Source organism: Mytilus trossulus, chromosome 6, assembly GCF_036588685.1.
Source record: "Mytilus trossulus isolate FHL-02 chromosome 6, PNRI_Mtr1.1.1.hap1, whole genome shotgun sequence".
Classification (NCBI taxonomy): Eukaryota; Metazoa; Mollusca; class Bivalvia; order Mytilida; family Mytilidae; genus Mytilus; species Mytilus trossulus.
In genome coordinates this window covers 3523710-3540270 of record NC_086378.1, presented here as the reverse complement: position 1 = coordinate 3540270, position 16561 = coordinate 3523710, and the positions used below count along the sequence as shown (strand labels likewise).

The 16561-nt window shown below is 31.5% G+C and overlaps 1 protein-coding gene across 3 annotated transcripts in view; it reads left to right on the top strand.

Annotated features, from left to right (window-relative positions):
• Nucleotides 1-16561, top strand: part of LOC134720609 (uncharacterized) — a 391376-nt gene that overhangs the window by 360610 nt on the left and 14205 nt on the right. For all 3 annotated transcript variants that reach the window (XM_063582964.1, XM_063582963.1, XM_063582965.1), the window contains one exon: nt 3605-3936. In XM_063582964.1, coding sequence (XP_063439034.1) covers nt 3900-3936 — 37 coding nt within the window. In that variant the 5' untranslated portion in view covers nt 3605-3899. The remainder of the gene's footprint in view (nt 1-3604; nt 3937-16561) is intronic.

The following is a 16561-nucleotide window of genomic DNA, read 5'->3' as shown; positions in this document are numbered from 1 at the left end:
CTGAAAAAAATAAGTCCAAATGTGTGAAAAATTTGGCAGTATTTCCTCTAGGAAATATGCTTTTACATCCATCCTAGATCATAAGTAAGACCTTTTAAATTTGGACAAAGAAAGAAGATGCAAAGAAATGGGAAAGCTCCTCATATGCCTAAAGGAGCATTAATATTTGCAAAAAAAGAAATTTACAATATTATTAAAAAATATGCTTACCTGTTCCAACTAGAAGGACAAGTCCACGAAGTATATTTATAGTTTCAACATTAGAAATTGACAGTTATCCGTCCGATCTTCTTTTAGCTAGATAAAAAACGGAATTTCACATAATTTTCTTTTTTCATCAGTGTTTCCAAATTCATCGAAAAATGCCTTGTACATACATTGTAATTGTAAATACACGAAGGCGACGGAAGCAATCCATATTCTGTACAAGCAGCATCTTGTTCATCATAGAAATGGTTCCTCAAGTTTATTATGTAATCTGAACATTGAAAAGGCTTATAATATCATTGTTATAAAATTAGCAAGCCATCATGCAACATGTATATAGTTATCAAAGGTACATGTACCAGGATTATAATTGAGTACGCCAGACGCGCGTTTCGTCTACATAAGACTCATCAGTGACGCTCATATCAAAATAGTTATAAAGCCAAACAAATACAAAGTTGAAGAGCATTGAGGATCCAAGATTCCAAAAAGTTATGCCAAATACGGCTAAGGTAATCTATGCCTGGGGTATATAGATATATTTTTAAATTTCATATAAAGTGTAAAAGATCTTGATTAAAAAGTAGAAAAAGTTGTAGCAGACGTCTGTTTCCATTGTTGTGTAGATAAACAAATGATTTTTTTTCTATTTTTATTCTTAGGTAAGTTCTTGAAAGGGAAATTACTCTTGCCGAATTCAGGCCATGTTTGGCATTTTCATCCCATTTTTATGGAGAAAAAAAAACATACGCCCCATTAAGGAAAAATATAAATTTTTTTGAATATAAGCTACCATTTAGTGTATTCAGAGATGGATGCGTTCTTGCATTAGGAAGAAAGATTAGAAATCTGAAAAAGTAATTAAAGCCTGAAATAAAACAAATTCAAAACTATGTTAGGTAAGATAACACTTGTTAAATCATTAATCCTTCCGAATACCACTTATTTTGCATCAGTAACTGAAATTGATAACGAACAACATGCAAACTTAACAAAAAATAAGATTCAGTTTTATATGGAGCAATAATCAGAAAAAGTAAAAAAAAAAATGTTAAAATAAGTAAAAATTACAATGCTGTCGGGCTTAACATTAAAGACATAGATCAATATCTATTAGCGATAAATGATAATGAGGTAAAAAACGCATTGATAAAGAAGACCAATCACCAAACTGGAAAGTCCTACCAAAATATTACTTTTTGGATAAATTTGGACAATAATTCCTTATATTTAAAACAATATTAATTTGATTAATAAACTAAAGGAAATAATTCCACAATTTTACTTACTTAGTTATAATCATGGATAAATTCAAAATCGGCAAAAAGAATCATATCAACTATCATATAAACAGATTAGACAGCAAATTATATGGGGCAATACAAATATCAAATTTAACGGTAAAGGTCTCATTTGCAAAACCTGGATAACAGTAAGCAGTAAAATTAATGTGTAAATGACATAATTGATAATCAAGGAAAACTTAATCAAAAAATGATTTTAGATAAACTATCTTGCCATGCTAATTGGTTTTCGGAATATTCTTAATTGATGAAATACAAAATCCGTTGTTACAAGAGCTAACTAAAGAAGAATCAATTAAAACAAAAGTTTCTACTGACTTCAAATTTAGATTTAAAGAGAGAAAAGATAAAACTATTTCAATTTTAAAAAATCTCCTCCAAAGATATTACTATTTCCCTCATATATAGACATCATGAAAAACCAAAACCATTTCAAAAATGAAACAAAATGTTTAATTTAGAAAACAACACTAGCAAGCGTAAGAGACAACACACGATGTACTTTATCTTTAACTATATACAAGATAATGAATTGAAAATGTTAAGATGGAAATTTCTGCGTTGCATTTTACCAACCACACAATTACTTTTTCACTTGGAAAATAACTGAAACTCCATTATGTAACATATGTAATTAAGATTATGAGCATTATCTTTTGACATGCAAATTTCTCAAATCAATACGGAATCAAATAAAAATATTACTCGATAAACTTGAATTAGGACATCATATAATATCACTTGGGTCACTTTTATTTGTGTACAATTATCTTGTACACCAAAACAAAGTCATTACAGCATTAATGGTCTACTAACAAGTATATATACCTTTTAATCATCTTCTTGAACTAGAATTTAAGATATTTCATATTATCTACTTTACATTCAGTTACATATTAGCTAAATCATAATATACATTGTACATTAGCAAGTACTAAAAGAGGGACGAATACACCAAAGGGACAGTCAAACTCATAAATCTAAAACAAACTGACAACGCCATGGCTAAAAATGAAAAAAGACAAACAGAAAAACAATAGTACACATGACACAATATAGAAAACTAAAGAATAAACAACACGAACCCCACCAAAAACTAGGGGTGATCTACTAACCTGACCACTAATATGCTATATACTAACGTTAATGAGGTTAGGATAAGGTACTGGTACTTTATGTATCGTTAACAAATGTAAAATTCAAATAAAATTATATATCATGCTCAAATTCATACTACTAACCTAGATTAAAAACCATATCTTCTTATGAATATAGCAATAAGACACTTTATCTATTCAACCACCGTAATAAAAAAAAGGTGATGTGATAACCAATGAGACAACTCTTCACAAGCGACCGCATGAACAAGAGACCAAATGAAACAGAAATAACCAACTATAGGTCATCGTCAGTTTTCAACAATGAGCAAAGCCCATACTGCATAGTCAGCTATAAAAGGCCCCGAAATAACAAATTACCTCAACCAAATGGTATAAACTTATACACAATGCTTATTACAGCAACACACAGATAAAGTATGAACTTAAGTTGCGTCACTCTTACCTTTCTAGAGTTATGCCCCTTTACAAATGAAAAACTTACTGAGTTTTCAGTTAACCTTCTCTAACTGAAGTTTGCCTTGACTAAATGTTATGAATCTTAAACACAATGATTATTTCCACAAAACGCAGAAAGAACTGAATTTTGGTGGCATCACATTCATCATTCTTGAGTTGTGCTCCTTTACAAATAGAAGAACATGCAGATTTTGATTGCGTTCCCGTTCTCTAAAGTTTTCCTTAAACAAATGTTCAGAACTTTATATACAATGCTTATTACCACTAAACTCAGATCTAGTACGAATTTGAGAAGCGTCACTATTACTGTGTTCAGTTATGTTCCTTTATTATTTTATATGTAGCGGGGGACTCATCTGTGTCCAAAAGACACATTCCTCATTTATTATGAAACGTTCTGATCCCAAACTGTACAATATTTTTGCCTTTATGCCATATATAAAATATTGTATCGGATCATTGATTTTAATTTTAAACATGACATTATTTAACTATCATAAATTATTATCATTTTAGCCCATCATTCAAACCTGTGGATTACACGCAGTTATATATTTAATCAACACAAGTTGAGATAAGGTGTCTGAAGATAGCGACAACTGCAGATATGAATCCCAATATAACAAGTAGTGATGATGAATCAGATGAACTTTAAAACACAGGACCAGAAAAGATTAGAAAAAAATTGGAAAAGGCAAAGAAAGATAGAGCTGAATCCAACAAAGAATTGTTGGAGTTAACACAGGAATTACAGAGTATTCATAAATCAAATAAAGAACAGGCTGGAAAAAAAGAAAAGATCAGAAAGGAAATGATAAAGGCAAAGAAAAGACCGTCCGAAGAAAAAGGTAATTAACTTACTTCAGTGGCTCAAAATTATTTAGAGGGTAATTCAATAGCTGTTTACATCTACGTCCTATGGTCTTGTATTTTTATACTGTAAACATTTATGATAAAAGAAATGTCCGACAATTAAACATTCAAGTGATTGTGTTGATCTCGATTATTTAACTGCTGTTTCTATAAGATTCAAGAGTCTAAAGACAAATCTACATCCAGTATAACGCAATTTTGCTCACACATATTTCTTAAAATATAAAGCAGGATTCCTTTTTTCCTGAACTTTTTGACATTAAGGTAGAACTACAGTCAGAATTTTCTGACTCCAATCAACAGTCTTTAAAGATTAATTTCTCCAAAACTACTCAATGGATTTTTAAAATCTTTTACTCATTTAAAAGCTGAAATATAACTTTTTCTTAATTTATATATAAATTTATTTTTGGTTTGATTTATCTCAAAATATAGCTCATTAATTGCCAAAAAAACGGGTCTTCCAACTTGGATGAAAATGGCACATTCATGTCAAATGGTAGTAAAAATTTGTTGTCATCCCTGTAATTAACCATATACAATCTCCAAAACCGTTTCTCAGATTTTTTATATATGCCTCCGGTAAGAAGATATATTGATTTAACTGCTGGGTGCCAAACCTCATTGCCCCTTTCATCTTTGGAGACCTATAAATTCATTTAGAAACAAACAATCCAAAAACTGGGACACGCTATTGTAGAAAATACACCCTTTAATCATATATATCAAAGTCAAGCCAAAGGGGGTACCCATAAAGTTTCTATTTTCATTTTTTCCTTACAATTCTCATGAAAAGTTGTTCTGAGAAATGACCTAAAAACTGAATTTCCCCCTAAGAACCGCTATAAAGTCAATATAAATACAAACGTTCCACTGGGAACACCCCAGGAGTGTTCTGATACCATTACTATATCAATAGAACCACACACTTTGTGTCTTTGATGCTCTAATGCTGTAAATTTTGCATTATATGTGAACTGTCCAACACTATTTGGCATTTGGCGGGAGTTTGACGTCTCAGATATGACCAACATCTGTGATGAAGTAATTAAATTTAGACAAAGCTCCGCCTCTTACCAGACAGTCTAAGATAAGAGAATAACATGATTGACCAGCTGCATTTAATCAATGTTTAAAATCATTATTCTCTATATATGAAGAATAATTTTCATTTGAATTTTAAAAAAGAACTAAACTATGTCTGAAATTAGCTAGAACATTAAAAGTGTGCATCAAAAAACATGTTCATAAATTGATCAATACCACCCTTTTCTTGAAAATATATTTAATTTAATGGGACTGAAAAAATACATACAAACTGAAAATTAGTTAAAATTCATAAAACTGTATTTGAATGAAGAAGATCAAAGAGAAGAAATGTATACAGGCAGTCAGAGGCTTTCAAAAATACTTCCCCACTCTTTTCCATAGTACTTCTTTTCCTTTTCGGTAGATTTTTCCCTTTAGTTTTTTTTCTTTTTCTTTGTTCACTTCCATGTTATATAAATAATTGGTGTTGCAAAACAATGAGATAAGATCACAATATTTATCTTATGGTCAGGGATTAACAGCTGGACACTGGTATCAACAGATGATTGACATATTAGCCCCTCCCAAATGCCCCTATATTTAGATTAATTACCATGTGCTTTTATTTACATAAATTCATTATCAATTTACTCCCTGTTGTGATATGGTAATGACTTTTGGATTTTTACAAACTGTGCAGAATAATACTTACTTCAACATTATGTGATAAAAAAAATATGATCAAAAAATCATTGTTAGACTATAGTGCTACCTTTAATCATATAATGAATTAATAGATGCTTTTTTTGTTGTTTAATAAACACATTTGTAAGAGTACAACATTTTACATAAAACATAATAATAGGTCTAATTGCAAATGTTTCAATTCAAATCAAGAAACATGCATCATTTAATTATACACTTGACGATTTCTAATAAATATATATTTAAAAACAAGGTAAGGCATTAATTATTATACAAACTTGATCAAATACTAATTAGCAGATTACATGTTATTTTTAATGAATGTGAAACAATTTAATTTTTGCTCAGTATTTGTATGTCCGCGTTTGTTCACAAGAGGCTGTTAATGCGTATCGATAAACCCGAAGATCATTACTGGATTTTCTAAATTCAAATACATTGATAGAGATGCAAAAACAAAAATATTTTGGTTTCTGGTCAATAACTCGAGAATAAACGTATGGATTTATATGAAATTGTACCATAATGTTTCCTGCGATAAAAGGATGGAACTATTGCATTTTGGGTTATTGCCGTATCAGCTCAGGAAATTAGGGTCCAAAACTGTGTTAACACCAAGCAATTTTTAAAACTTTGTTTGACTTGCTATGTGTGCCTAATTTCAATAGGATCTAAATAATCTTGAAACATTGAGAATCTTTGATATGCTAATTCTAACCGTGTATTCAATTTATTTTATTTAGGGCCGTGTTTTCAAGTGTGCCCAAGAAAAGGGTGCAAAATTTAACTTTGAGTAATTTCAATATGCTGAATATAACAATGTGTCTAATTTTTAATTCAAAGAGAAAATTAAAATCAAAGTTTAATGAATACCCACGATACAACACACAACATTAAGGTCAACTTTTAGACCTAGTTATGTGCCCTTGAGTATGAAGGTGTGAAAATCTTGGGAGACTTAAAAGAGAGATAAAATATATTTTCCAGTGTATTATGTTGAGATGTTTTCTGATTCTTTATCAGAATAGACATTATGTGTGAAGCTGTTATAGTTTATTCGAATTTTTAGTGACCAAATAGTGACTTTTGTAAAGATTTTCGAAAGTGATTGAATCGGAGTTCACAACACACAAAATGGCTGACCAGGTAACGAAAGACAAACAACAACAACAACAATCAAACTTAGATAGTTATTTTAAAAATACACCAAAACATAGTGGTAAAAGGTTACAACCATCCAGTAGTCCCGACAACTTATCTCCATCTATGCAACAAGTTGAAAAGGTAGCAAGAACAGCCAACCTTGATTCATCTCTCAGTGGCTCTATCGTTTCTGAACATGACAGTTCTGAACAGATAATATCATCCATTGAAAATGAAACTGTATTCAAGCTATCTGATGTTGTTTGTGCTACGCTAAAAAATCAAGAGTTTTTGGACTCCATCATTCCTCTCATCACTGAAAAGGTAATTGAAATGGTCAAACCTAAAATTGCACTGATCGTTGACGAATGTATTCAGCCTCATTTACTTACTATCAAACACAATAAAGAAGCACTTATTTTGAAAGATGTTGAACTTAACAATCAAAAAGAGCAAATAAATTATTTAAACCGCAAATTAGACAAGATCGAAGCCAGAGTCGAGGAACAGGAACAGTATTCGCGAAGAACCAGTTTACGATTCCATAATGTTCCTGCACCAACTGACGACAAAGGCGATATTATCAAGCCTATAGACACAGATTCCCTTATCCTTGGTATTTGCTATAAGCAATTGAAATTGAAGTTAGACACGAGAGATATTGGCAGATCCCATCCCATAGGTGAGATTAAAGACGGGAAAATTTCCATCATTGTACGGTTCCTGTCGTATCGTCAAAGGCAGTTGGTTTTCAGCAATAAACGCAAATTGAAAGGAAACACAAACAAAACTTTCATTGCTGAAAACCTTACAAAACACAGATACAATCTTCTGCACAGACTTAACACATTGCGTGAGAAAGGCAAAATCAATTCGTTTTGGACACATGACGGGTCCATATTGATTAAACAATCTGAGAATTCTCGTCCGAAAGTGGTAATTTCTAGGCAGGACATATATAAGCTTGGTGGGGAAGTCCTTGAAGGTGATGACCAGAAAGAGGATTAGACATTCCGTTTACATCATAGTCTTATGTCCGTTGACTTGTATTTGTATAAATAACACAATTCTTAAATTGTTTTATCAATTTAATTGTATACACTAGTCTTGTATAGATAATTATACTCCTTTTTTCTGTATTGCTGTACTGGATATTTCTTTTCTCGCTACACGTGTTAATTAAGCATCACGTGTCTGTGTTTGTTTATTTATATTTCATTTATTTGCAATTTAAAACATGTGACATGAAATTATAACTCAACTCTATTACACTTGAGTGATTTAAAATAACTTAGATACACGTGAACTTGTTACGCTCCTGTAACTTTAATAATGATCGTTCTTCAAACGTTTTTATAGCTTACCTGTATTGATTAAATGAAAAGATAGATTAATCTATTTACCTTATATTTACACTTCACAAAAGAGCTTCCGTTTTTAAAAACTTCACATTTTGTTTTCTGATTTATTTGATTATTGTTTCCTCCCCCTCAAATGACATCGAAACTAAATTCATCTTAACTAAATTGATCTCTCTGATTTCATTACAACTGCATCGAACATTCCTATGATGTTCCAATTTTGCCTTTTGTACATAAATTTTTGTTTTCCCTTATTTTTTATTTGCCTGAATTTCATGAATGATCATTCGATTTATATGTGTTTATATCGTGCATCATGTTTTACAAAGCAGTCCTATTTTCTAATTGTCATTTACATGTATTCTCTTGTATTTGACAATGGGTAATGACATCGTAGCATATAGAATGACAATAGGACTGTTTTATCACAAGATAAGTCTGGGTTGTTTGAGAAAAACATTTGTATCTTTCTCAGTATATGAATTTCTTGCCGTTTTATTTACGAATATTTCAAGACTCAAACTATGTATTTTTAATTTAAACAGATCTTCTGCTAATATGATTTCATTGTACATACTGTTATTATGGTTGTTGCTAATATGTGGTGACATCGAACCGAACCCGGGTCCTGAGCGCACACCAGAAATATCTGAGAAAACATTGTCAATTTTCCATGGTAATATAAGAAGCCTTAGAAATAAACTGAATTATATTGTCGATATTATTGAAGATTACGATGTCGTATTCTTGACAGAAACCCATTTAGACTCAAATATTACAGATTCTGATTTATATATATCCGGTTTTGAAATACCAGTTCGAAAAGATAGAAATTCTCATGGGGGTGGCATTATTATGTATTATAAAAGTTATGTTCGCATAACTCGTCGACATGATTTGGAGAATTGCCAACTTGAGAGTATGTGGTTTGAGTTAAAAACTAAATTGCGATCAATATTGATAAACATCAATTATAGGTCGGAACGGCAATCTTCAGTTTATTTCTGGCAGTATTTTGATCAAATGTTGAAAAGTGCCCTTGATGAAAATAATAACATAATTTGCTTAGGTGACCTGAATAAAAACTTTATGTCAGATCTACCGTCAAATATAAGAGATATTTTTTTCATCAGTGGCCTTGTTAACGTAATTGACAAAGCTACTCATTTTGACACACGAACTGGTAGCACGTCTTTACTTGATCCTATTTTAGTCACTGATTCGATACCGGTTTTAGATAAAGACACAATACCTTTTGATAGAGGTATTAGTGATCATGATGGAACATACGTCACAATTAATTGTGGTTTTAGTAAAAGACGAACTTATAATAGATCGATATGGGATTATAAAAAAGGTGATTATGACCTTATGAAACAAAAAGTAGTTGAAACAAATTGGGAATATTTGATTTCTGATGCAAGTGATGTTCATGTTGCTGCGACTAATTTCACGAACTCATTTCTTAATATAGCCTCCGAGTGCATACCTACAAGGGAAGTAACTATAAGATGTGACGATAAAGTTTGGTATGATTCGGATTTGCGGCGTGAAACGAGAAAACGCGACAGGCTTCGTAATATTTTTATTCGCTCAAATAGTACATCCGCAGAAAAGAAATTTAAACAACAAAGAAACAAAGTAAATAATTTGAAAAAGCAAGCAAAAAAATATTTTTTTACCAGTATTAATGAAAATTTAGATGAACTAAAAGTTACAAACTGTAAACAATACTGGAAAACGGTTAACATGTTAATTAAAAGTGATACACCGTCTCATGATTTACCACCCATGACGGACCCTGATCACAACTTTAAACTTGCGTATGAGGGAAGCGAAAAGTCCGACATTTTAAATAAATATTTTTGTTCAATTTCTAATTTAGATGGCGCTAGTAAAGATTTGCCGGAATTTGACGACCGATGTCTTGAATTTATTTCACAAATTTTAGTTAGTGAACAAGATGTACTTGATATTCTTTCAACGCTCGATGTTAATAAAGCTGTTGGGCCAGATATCGTTAGCAACAGAATGTTACTTGCCGTTAGAAATGAAATTTCCAAACCATTATGTCTACTTTTTAACAAATCTTTAAATGATAAAATATTTCCGGACCAATGGAAAATTGCACATGTTATTCCCTTATTCAAAAGTGGTGACAAGTCATTACCGTCTAACTACAGGCCAGTCTCCTTATTGTCATGTGTGAGTAAAGTCCTAGAAAAGATTGTTTTTAAAAATATTTTTAACCATTTACATGGAAATAAATTATTATACAAGTATCAATCCGGATTTATTCCAGGATACTCAACTTCGCATCAGTTGATAGAATTGTATAACAAAATTTTGAGTGCACTAAATGAAAAGCTTTTAACAAGCATTACATTTGCTGATATAAGCAAAGCATTTGATACTGTTTGGATTAAGGCTTTATTACATAAACTTGAAAAATATGGTATAAAAGGAGACTTGCTATGTTGGTTGAAAAGTTACTTGTCTAGACGATCTCAGAGAGTTGTCATAAAAGATTCATTATCAAACATTGGAAAACTTAACGCTGGTGTGCCTCAGGGGTCAGTATTAGGACCCTTGTTGTTTTTAATATACATAAATGATATAGCTGATGGTATGTCTGGATTCGGAAGGCTTTTTGCAGATGATACTTCAATAGGTCATACTGCACCTGATGAATCCACTTTGAAAAATTCAATCAGTAGAGATCTTGATTATTTAAGTAAGTGGTCAGAAAAATGGCTGGTGAAGTTTAATCCTAATAAAACTGATATTATGATATTCAGTTTGAAAAATATTTACAGTGATATTACTTTTGATTTTGGTGGTGCTACATTGAAACCAGTTAGTGCGCATAAACACCTAGGTGTCATATTTAGTAATGATTGTAAATGGAATAAGCATGTTGATAAACTGATTGAGAAAACTACGAAGCAGCTTAATGTTTTACGCAAACTAAAATATCGACTAAAAAGGGAATATTTGGAAAAAATTTATATGATTTTTATTCGTCCGATACTTGAGTATTCATCAGAAGTTTGGGATAATTGTGGGAACACAAATTCTGATCGGATAGAAAATATTCAAATCGAGGCTGCTCGCATAGTTACTGGATTACCAAGTTATGCTAGCCGAAACGCTATTTACAGGGAGACGGGATGGGAAAAATTAATCGTAAGGCGGGAGGTTAAAAAGTTAGCCATGTTTTATAAAATTATTAACAATCAGGCTCCAGATTATTTACATGACTTGGTTCCAGAATTTGTGTCTGATATTAGTAATTACTATTTACGAAACAGACACAATATCACTATTCCAGTGAATCGTTTGTCGGTTTATCAACATTCTTATTTCCCAGCATCCATAACATTGTGGAACACTTTAGATATTATTATTAGACAGAGTCCTACATTTTCATCATTTAAAAGCAAATTGCACATGTTATACTATAAGAATAAAAAACCTCCGAGTCATTTTTGCTCTGGAGACCGCTTACTATCTGTATTACATGCAAGGTTGCGAAACCATTGTAGCACTCTTCAATCTGATTTGTTTAATGCAAACTTAGTACAAGATGCCAATTGTTTATGTGGCTTCATCAATGAAGATGCTAAACATTATTTATTATATTGTAACAATTTTTCATCAGAAAGACTATTAATGATGAATGAAATCAATGTTTTTGCTATCAATATTACAATTGAGTTATTGCTCTCTGGTGATGAGTCTTTGAGTTCTGAAGAAAATGATAGTGTTTTTCTATCTGTACAAAAGTATATAAAAAGTACCAAGCGTTTTTCTCAACTTTGACAACCTTATTCTGTAACAGATCTTCCTAGAACATGATCAATGTATGTATGCTCTTTTGGGAACGATAATCGAATGATCTTTATGATTGACTTTAGTATTCTGAAACGTTTCAATGGATTTAAGTAAAAAACAAAATTGATACTTACAATTACGTGTAGATTTATTCCGTTTTTCTGTTAATCCGTATCTATAAACTATGAGTGTGTAATTTACATTTAAACAAATTTACACACACACATGACTAAAGTCACTTGTCATGTACACTAACATATCTAATTTACAGTTCGGTGTGTTTGCATTTATTTCTTCGGAAAATAGGCGCATTCGATTGGTTATATTAAGTGTTAAATATCCATTGATTCGATTCTAAAAATTTATATGTAATTTATTTTTTATATCTTCATGCTAAAATAATAATTGGTTAAAGTCAGATTTATGTAATGTTCATTCATGTGTATATTTATGTATATATTGGAGAAGACGTTACTAAGTTGGAAAACTTGTGTCTAATCCATTTGTCTCTTTTTGGAACAATAAAATATGTTTAAACTAACTTTTAATATTCCTTTTTAGACCAATTATGGCCATAGACTCACGAATCTTATCAAAATAACATCTCATTCACTTAATTATAATTCCATAGACCACAGTTACCAATTCATGCATTATTGCACAAGTCATGTCTTCTTTGACTATTAATGACGTTAAAATACTAAATCCCTGTGATGTGATTTAGTTGATTTTAGTCTCTGATGCATGATTTTTTATTATTAATTGGTTTTGGCTTTTAACTAGCTGTCAGTAACTGCGAGTACTCTCAAATCGTATTTTCTTGTTAATTCGACCTGTTGATACTGTTTATAATGATTTTTTGTTATTTTTTATTTATATGGATCTTGTCTGTACACCAGCTTTGATTATTTGTAATATCTTCAATTTTTCACTTATTCTTACAACATTTGTATAAACTTCAAGATTATAAAAAAACGTTTTTTTTCTAAAGTGAACATTGATTGGTTAAATATTTCTCAGGATGTCCTGTGTTTGAATTTGTTTGTTAGCTTTTTGGTCATGAATGTTTGTCTCTAATATTTAATTAACGGTGCACTTGTATTCAGATATCGCAGATCAAATTTATTCGTTCATTGTGTAATCATACGTTTTTTGATTGAGTTAAGTCTGCCAATTGCTATTTTATCGTATGTTTTTCTCTGTCGTGATGTTATGCTATTGTTTCAGAAAAAGGGAGAAGGTTTGGATCCATTAAAACGTTTGTTTATGTAATATATACGTGTTTCTCGTTTCTCGTTTTGTTTATATAGATTAGACCGTTGGTTTTCCCGTTTGAATGGTTTTACACTAGTAATTTTGGGGCCCTTTATAGCTTGTTGTTCGGTGTGAGCCAAGGCTCCGTGTTGAAGGCCGTACTTTAACCTATAATGGTTTACTTTTTAAATTGTTATTTGGATGGAGAGTTGTCTCATTGGCACTCACACCACATCTTCCTATATCTATTAAGGCCTGTTTTTTTGGGCCAAGAAATTAGAATGTTTCAAAACTGTGTCAAATTGGCACAAAATGTTTTGAAATGCATAGGGTCAAGAAATATAACTTAAGACATAAAAAGATATTTCTGATGACGTCACAATTACGTCATTATATGAACAATTTTCACAAAAACGCTGAAAAATACAGAAATTATTCAGTTTACCATCATTATGTTCTAAGTGGAAACATTGTGCACAGCCAGGAAATAACAAAATAATTTAAGAGAATCTTCATTATAACTATTGAAATAATATTACCAACTATAAAGTTGTGTCTTGGGTAAACACATACTTTTTCAATCCGAAAAATATTTAAAAATTCATTGAAAATCAAGATATTTTACAAAATAAACAAATTTAGTTATGGTTTGTTGCCATGGTAACTCGTTCAATGTGAAATTTGTTTTTATTCTCAGATTACCTTGTACCTCAATCTAGTATGGAGTAATTTAAGAATATGCATGATAACTTTTAAATTTGCAGTAGTATATAGCCAAAGTGTGGCAAGGAATCAGAGCTGTGCATTAGGGAGATACATTACTTAATTTTAACAGCAAACGTTAATAACACAACATTTGTATTATCGTGCCAGTACTAAAGTACTGGCTAATGGGAAGGGGAAGGTGATACCATTTGGGACTATGTGACTTTGAGTCCACCAGCAGAAACATCTACCCAGTGTTAGTAATAACATAAATGGTACCTATGTATACATGTTATATAAGCTGCACATTTCGACAATCAATGTCTCTTCGGTGATGCTCGAGGCCAAAATATTTAGAAATCAAAATCTTATTAAAGGGATGAAGAGCTATAAATCAAAAGGACAAAAAATTCTATAGCCAAAGCCGGGAAAGGAACCGAAGCTTTGTTTGAGGGAGTTACATTCCTACGATTTTTCGACAATCAATATCTTTTGAGAGTAATTTTACCTACTGTTATTTTGACATCGTACTTTTAAGATCTTTTTAGGTATTTCGTTTCTTTACTCAAGATTTGTGATCCATGTTTCACATTCATACGGTAGTACAGGCCTTAACAATGGTTTGTGCAGGTGTTTTTTCAGACGATGGAATGCCCCTCTTGTGTTCTCTACTCTGTTTTAGATGTTGCTATTTTTGCCTCCTTTTTTGTCCTTGACTGGTATGTAATCATAACATTAACGGTACCAATTTTCCTGCTCCAAATGCGCATTTCGACAATACATGTCTCTTCAGTGATGCTCGTGGCCAAGATATTTGAAATCCAAAGCTTATGTAAAAGATGAAGAGCTATAATCCAAAAGGTCCAAAAAGTATAGCCAAATCCGTGAAAGTAATCAGAGCTTTGCATGAGGGAGATACATGATTCCTTAATTTATAATAATTTCTAACATTTTGTAACAGCAAATTTTAATAACACAAAAAAATCCGTATTTTCATGCCAGTACAGAAGCACTGGCTACCCAATGTAAACTTTTCAATATTCTCTTCTTTATTGTGCTCTACTGTGTATATACTAAATTTAGTCCTGGTATCTATGATGAGTTTATTTACAACCACTGGGTCGATGCAACTGCTGGTGGAGATTTATTTCCCCGAGGGTATCACAAGCCCAGTAGTCAGTATGAATTGTCATTGATATGGTTATATTTATAAATTTACTGTTTTTGATTTTTTGGAAATACTTAGGCTTTTCTACCTCAGGTATAGATTACCTTAGCTGTATTTGGCAAAACTTTTAAGAATTTTGGTCCTCAATGCTCTTTAACTTCGTACTTTATTTGGCCTTTTTAACTTTTTTGGATTCGAGCGTCACTGGTGAGTCTTTTGTAGACGAAACGCGCGTCTGGCGTATATACTAAATTTCGTCCTGATTTCTATGATGAGTTTATTTACAACCACTGGGTCGATGCCACTGCTAGTGGAGATTTATTTCCCTGAGGGTATCACAAGTCCAGTAGTCAGCACTTTTTATGCTAACATAAATTGTCATTGATATGGTTATATTTATAAATTTACTGTTTACAAACGTTTGAATTTTTGGAAATACTAAGGCTTTTCTACCTCAGGCATAGATTACCTTAGCTGTATTTGGCAAAACGTTCAGGAATTTTGGTCCTCAATGCTCTTCAACTTCGTACTTTATTTGGCCTTTTTAACTTTTTTGGATTCGAGCGTCAGTGATGAGTCTTTTGTAGACGAAACGCGCGTCTGGCGTATATACTAAATTTTGTCCTGATTTCTATGATTAGTTTATTTACAACCACTGGGTCGATGCCACTGCTAGTGGAGATTTATTTCCCTGAGGGTATCACAAGTCCAGTAGTCAGCACTTTTTATGCTAACATAAATTGTCATTGATATGGTTATATTTATAAATTTACTGTTTACAAACGTTTGAATTTTTGGAAATACTAAGGCTTTTCTACCTCAGGCATAGATTACCTTAGCTGTATTTGGCAAAACGTTCAGGAATTTTGGTCCTCAATGCTCTTCAACTTCGTACTTTATTTGGCCTTTTTAACTTTTTTGGATTCGAGCGTCAGTGATGAGTCTTTTGTAGACGAAACGCGCGTCTGGCGTATCTGCTATTTTTTTTTATTTTATTTTTTAAATTGATCATACTTTATTGATAGTTTGACATTTGTTAGTGGATACATCAAATACCGGTACCTTATCCCGGCCTCGTTAACCGTTAGTAGCATATACTCAATTTGGTTTGTATTTGTTAGTTTATTTAACTGTAATATATACATTTATATAAATCATTGTTAATTATAATATATCCAATTAAAACATTATCAATATAGAATGATCAATAAATCTGAATAGATAAAAAAAATAAAGAATAAATAAATAAAAATCACAGAAATTTGGAATTTTGGAAAAAGCAAAAATAATAGAAAATAAAAATAATAAATATATTTTACTTACAGCATTCATAATATAGCTTGCAGGAATTATCTATTCAAATATTGGCGTACAGGCAATAACTTAGAGGAACATACATGT